At 47.7% G+C, this 6,249-nt stretch overlaps 1 protein-coding gene across 10 annotated transcripts in view; it reads right to left on the bottom strand.

Annotated features, from left to right (window-relative positions):
• Positions 1-1,106, bottom strand: part of Ldb2 (LIM domain binding 2) — a 380,985-nt gene extending 379,879 nt beyond the window's left edge. For 9 of the 10 annotated variants that reach the window (XM_004624549.2, XM_004624552.2, XM_012516558.2 and 6 more), the window contains exon 1: positions 636-1,038. In XM_004624549.2, the coding sequence (XP_004624606.1) occupies positions 636-767 (132 nt within the window). In that variant the 5' untranslated portion in view covers positions 768-1,038. Of the gene's footprint in view, positions 1-635 lie in introns of all 10 variants that reach the window. The other variant, XM_004624550.3, reaches the window with a different exon arrangement.
• Positions 1,107-6,249: the final 5,143 nt, after the last annotated feature.

Below are 6,249 nucleotides of genomic sequence, written 5' to 3'. Positions count from 1 at the left end.
CACAAATACACAAAACTCAAGGCAGCTGGAACTCTGAGCCAGCTCCTGTCCCGAGGTAGAGGCAGAGCCCTTCAGAGGTGCAGCCCACAGGGAGAGGAGAAAGTATAGAACCCTCCTGCCCCAAGCAACTGGTTTCCGAATTTAACAAGGAAATATGTAAACATGTGTCCCTCCAGGGCTGGCTGTGACAAGTATACAGGACTACTCCTCCCCCCTCCCTTACCTCAATTTTGATGACTTTGAAAAGCAAATGCAGGGCAAAGCGGTCTCCTCTCTATCTACCCAAATGCAAACAACCGCAAAATCCTTTGCAATTTTATCTCGGGAAACAGGACCACTCAGAGCTTGCGAATCGCAGAGTTCCTGGGAGAGCTGTATTTGTGAAGCCCGGGAATGGGAAGCGAGTGCCGGGCTGGCTACTGCAAGATTCCGGCAGAAACTGTTCCCTGCTCTAAGAGTTGCTGTCCCTGCAAACCGGGCGTTCAAACTCGTGGATTCACCCTGGCGCTCATTCCCTCATACGTGGTAGTAGGTAGTGGGACACTTCCCTCAGAATTCAGCCAGAAGCCCCGGGAAAAGCCCATGCTCAGTTTAAAAAAAATACACGAACCCACGGCCAAGGTTGAAGTACTTACCTCTGTGCGAGACTGCAGCCGCTTGTTCATCTCATAGATTCGGTACTCTGGCTGCACCATGTAGGGTGTATGTCTCCTATAAAATGGGCCGAAAGGAGAAGAATAGAAGGGGTCATGTGGTGTGCTGGACATCTTGCCTGCTTGTCGAAAATCAAGCTAAATAGAGTAGCAGTAACGTCCATGCAGAGCACATGGGCTGTGTTCTTCACAGTACAAAGTAGACGCACGCACACACGCTCACACACACATACACACACACTCTCTCACACACGCGGAGGCAGCAGGCAGGCAGGCTGAGCACACAGGCTGGGAAGTGCGGTGGGAGCCTCTAAAGCCAGAGGAGGGGAGGAGGGAGGAGGGAGGGAGGGAGCGGAGGAGGGAGGGAGCTCGGGAGAGGAGGGAGAGGGAGAGAGCAGGAGCTCAGAGAGGGAGGGAAGGGAGCTTAGGAGGGAGGAAAAGAGGGAGGGAGGGGAGAGAGAGAGAGAGAGAGAGAGAGAGAGAGAGAGAGAGAGAGAGAGAGAGAGAGAGAGAGAGAGAGAGAGAGAGAGAGAGAGAGAGAGAGAGACTGGATTGCTGGAGGCACCAGAGCTTGTTTTTAAAGAAGCAGTTTGTGGAGAGGTCATTTCCTGTCCACACTGTAGACTAGTTCAAAAATATAATTCTCCTCAGACTCTGACAGGAGGTCTAAGGGTCTAAGGTTGGGTTTTAATTTTTTTTTTCCTCCAGCCAGGACCCTTCCCAAGCTGATTGCTTAAGCTTGTTAGCATGGAGGTGGTTTAACCACTGGCTGAGCCACTCACCCCTGACCATCCCTGCTTGGTAATGTATCCCAACTGTGACTGTGACCCACACAGAGGCAGGACACTGGGGTCCTGAGGACAGGAGCTGGGGCTGCATTCGCAGGCGAAGGTCTTTCTGCGCTCCCACCTTGTGTCTCTCCTCACTTGCTGTCCTTCTCAGAGCTTGTGCTCCTTTGGATCCCACCCCTAGGCCTACAAGTTGCCCTCTGCCTCCCCCCTTCTTCCCCCAAGCCTTCACTCAAGCCCTTTCCAGACCAGCCCATTTAAGAGGCCCTGGATTCAGGGTACCTGAGTGCTTCCAGGTAAAAACATTCATTCTAAATATGGAATATCTAAAATACTTCCATGAAGCAATGACCCTTTATTTCCTAAGAAGCCAGAAAGAAAAAGAAAGTCCCAAAGCAGACCTCCCAGTAAGATAGGAAAAACAGGGAAGGAGAAAACTCCCTCGAAGTGACCATGGAAAAATTCAACTGAGTAGGAAATTGCAGATAATTGAATAGATCATCTCGGAATAACACGCCCAACCCTGATGGCCTTTATTTTCCAAGATTAGCCAAGTCTATAAATCTTTTCCTAACTGTGGTATATGATAACTAGAAGAAAAGCCCAAGCAGCCCATAGCAGAGGGGGGAAATCTCCATGTGGAATTAAAGGTCTATAAGAAAATCAAATTCTGCTGGAACCAATGATACCAGACTTAAGACACTCAGGCAAAGCCAAGTCACAGAAAATTCAAATGTACTCAGCTGACACCTCGCTGGGTCAGTGGCATTAAGGAAAGGGTGCCAAGGACCACCAGAAAGCACGATGAATGTGAGACCTGAATGGAAATGCATGCAAATGAGACATTTCTTTTTTTTTAATAAGCAGATTAATTAACTTTCTGCCCCAATCATGGCTTGGGGTGTCGCCAAGTCGCTAGCCAACAGGGGATACAGTACTATTGCTAATTTTGCAATTTACACTCTGAAGAATACTCAGGCACAAAAGTACCCCAAGCTGCTGTCTTGATCAGTCTTTTTTCCATAAGTGCAAGAAATGTTTGCAGAGTCTGCCCCAAACTTCCAGCAGCTCCGCTCAGCACTGTCATTTTGAGTGCCAGGGTGAGATTAGGGGAAGTATTCCACCAAGGTTGCTAGGAACATGTGCCTGTGGACCCCAAGGCAGGCCAGCGTATAGAGTTTCAGGTTTCATTACAAATCCAAAAGCTGGACCAAATTGGATGCAAGGTTTGTCAAAACACACGACCTTCTAAAGATGAGATTTCAAACAAGTTTGGCATGATTTATGTTTTGGTATGGCAGCCACTGAAAAACCTAACGGTTCCTCATGTTTAAATTCCCAAATGAAAGACGTTCCAAGAGTTTAGTGCCTGCCTGCATTTGTGTTGACATGGTCTTTTCAGTATAAGAAAGTAACTCTTGGGTGAGCATGTGGGGCCCAGCAGGCATCGGTGCCAAAGGCCTAAGACCCCTTTGAGAGTAGACTCCTATCTGATTTAGCTAATGTTTGCCTTTATTCATTCTTGAGAACCATACCAAGGTATTGCTGGAACTACTTCTCGCTGTGAACACCTCTGGACTCCACAATCACAGCACTAATATCTCCTCTGCATCCCTGACTTCCCGTCCCGGGTATTTCAGAAGTCTCCAAGCTGGTCTCTCCTCACAGATTCACAGCTGTCTTCTAACCCACCTGCAGCCCATCCTTACTTGAAGCAGAATGTGAACTCTAAAAAAATGAAACCAATCGCCCCTTAGTGTCTCCTCTTAGCAGGATAAAAATGTCCAAGTTCCCCATGTTCAGGGTACACAGGCTGAAGGAGGCCTCTGTGTGTGTGTCTCTCTCTGTCTTCCTTTCCTCTCACACACACTAACCCAACCACACACTCACACTTTCATTTGTTTGCTCAATCAATCATTCATTTATTTATTGGCCACACTTATTCCTCTTGTGGCTACCATCTTTTATTTCATGCAGGGCAACATTTGTACTTTTGCCTAGTGTTTACCTGCAAAGTCGTAGTCATCCTTCGATCCAGTGAAATTGTCTCTTCCCAGTATGAACCTTTATTAATGCTTCAGGTTGTTTTTTTAAATTCAAGTTCTCTTCACAATGGATGAGGACTCTGGCTATAGAAATGATCAGAAAACATTTCACCCCTTACCTCCCCCACAAGCTACAGCCAACCACTGGGCCTCTCCTGTTAAAGGAAGACACTAATAGTGGCTCGTAGGTGGCAGCAAATGGTGACATGCCACATCTTCATCTATTAGAACCCCTTCCACCCTGCCTCTAAATACTCAAGCAATGTTGTGGTTATTTGATCTCTGAGAACTGCATGACTCACACGGAGATAGGCCATTTGCCTTCCTGTGCCCACCATCTGTGGAGGTAAGGGAGAGACTTCATAGAAGAGCAATTTGCATTTGGGAATAGCATTGCAAATTATAGCACAAGCTATCATGGAAATACCAGGAAAAGACAGAAAGCTGTTTTCCCCCTTGGGTCGATGGTGCCCCTTCTTCATTATCTCATTTGAGAGCTTCTAGACCACAGTGACAATCACTGCTACTTTGTCACTTGTTAAGTATTCAGAATGCGCCTGGCACAGTGCTGAGTGCTTGGCTCATCTTGCGATACCTCGATGGGTCTCATTGGATTCCTGTACCCATTTTACAGATAGGAAAGCTGAAGTTCTGAGAGGCTAAGGAAGTTCCCCAAAGCAAGAATGAACTTACATAGGAGGCTGGGCGAGACCTTCCAGAACCTAACCTTGCCTAACTTCCCAGGTCTCTTCACTCTACTGCTTGGAGCACAGGTTCAAAGTGTGGTAAGAGGATCTCTTCTCCTGCAGTCAGCAGCCAGCACTTGCCTAGGAGACCTAGGCCTCGTTCAGCAGGATGAGAGGCCACAGAATGAAGAGGTTCCCACGCGTCACTACCCACATGTCCCTGGGCCCCGGCCACTCTGAGCACTTTCCTGAGCCTGGTCATTTTTCTTACTGCCCCAAACTGCCAGCTCCTGCAGCTGCACTGGCTGGTGCCTAGTTCCTCACAGCATCGGGCTCCCTGGTTGCTTTTGTCCCCTGTCTTCCCTGCTTCTTGAGGGAGCAGCTACAACTTATCACCTTGTGGCCCAGGGCTCAGTCTGAGAAGAGAGGGAAAGAAAATATTCATCTTTGTGTTGTTTGGTGGTGCTGGGACTCAGCCTAGTACTTTCATGCTGACTTATGTCCTCAGTCCCATTTTTATTTGGAGACAGGATCACCCTAAATTGCTAAGCTGCGCAGGCTGGGCCCAGGCTTGCCAGCTTCCTGCTTCAGCCACCCAGAATGCTTAGTTCAAGATTCCAAAACTGAATAAACAATGTTTGTATATCACAAAGCACAAATAGGCCACGCCCCATTCTATTCCCTCCAAAAATGGAGCCTTTCTCCTTTAAATATTATTTTGTATGCTGCATATTGAAACAGCTCCAGAAGTCCTTGTGCAGATGTTGAGAGTGTCCTAAAACACAGGCTTCTTTTCTTTCATGATCTTATCTAGCTATGTTATTTATCCTTTGATTTGAAATACTTTTCTTTATTCTTTCTTTATTTTTGTCAGGGGAATGGTCTACGATGTGTTCAGGTCTCACTACTAGATCAGACTTGTAGCCATCCACTGTTTACAGCCTCCCAGGAGTTGGGATTACAGGTGCGCGCCACCACTCCCAGTCTCAATTGCCATCTCAGCATGCCCCGGGGGCACGAACCCCTGACCTCTGCGCCTGCTTGCAGGTGCTTTAATCCTCTGGGCTCTTTGGCTGACCCTTTTGAAATGCTTTTCTGTAGTTTAAAAAGTAACGTATTTCACCATCGATTCTGACTTTCATCTTTTTTTAAAAGTATTTAATGCAGGGTCTACAGGATCTCACTACTAGAGCAGACTCATAGTGATTCTCCTATTTTCAGCTTCCCAAGTGCTGGGATTACAGGCATGTGTCACCATGTCCAGTCTCAGTGTGTCCCAGGGGCAGAGCCTGCATGGCAGTCCTGGGATTGAACCCCAGGCCCTGCACCTGCCTAAGCAGGTACTTCAGTCCTCTGAGCTATCTGTCCGGCTCTCATCTTCTTTTGAAACCACAAGGCCTGCAGCCATTGGTATCATCCCTGAGTACCTGGTGTCTGGCAACTCGGCCTGACAATAGTGCCTATGGTCACGTACTCTGGCCACCACTATACTATCCAAGCCTCTAACTCTCACTAACTTTGTGGGTCTCTCTAGGAACTTGAAGCTCCTCTTCCTTCTCTCCAACTGCGTCTTTCTAAGTTCTTCTCCTGGGCTCTCTTTGGATCCAAAGGCTCATCGTCTTGCCGCCTTTCAAGTCCCCCTCTCTACCCTTCCTTTCCTGTTCTGCGCCCTACATTTTCCTTCCATGGTTGAATTCAGCAAACACTTGAGTGATAGGTCTATGCAAGGGACAGCTGAGTCATGTTGTGGGGGAGGAGATAAATAAGACATCTAAAGCATGGGTTCTGGCATCAAGGGCTTACAGACGTGCAAAATATCCCTCCTTCACGACACATCATAAACCAAGTGGGTATGAGCTAAGCACCAGGGCAGGGGCCAGGAACACAACCCCAGAAACAAAACCAAAGGAAGGACAGACTTTTTTTCCCCACTTCATGGTATTTTCAGTCTCTCTTTTCCCCAGTCTCCACCATTCCCTGTGATGTTTCTGTTGCTTCTTTCCTGGGATACAGCAAGCCCTTTTCTTCTAGATTCCAGAAACTTCCATCTGACTCACTCCTCTGCATCTGAGATGGC

Source organism: Octodon degus, unplaced genomic scaffold (assembly GCF_000260255.1).
Source record: "Octodon degus isolate 3935 unplaced genomic scaffold, OctDeg1.0 scaffold00006, whole genome shotgun sequence".
NCBI classification, from domain to species: Eukaryota; Metazoa; Chordata; class Mammalia; order Rodentia; family Octodontidae; genus Octodon; species Octodon degus.
Note: the sequence above shows the minus strand (reverse complement) of the source record. Positions and strands in the feature narration are given on the sequence as shown.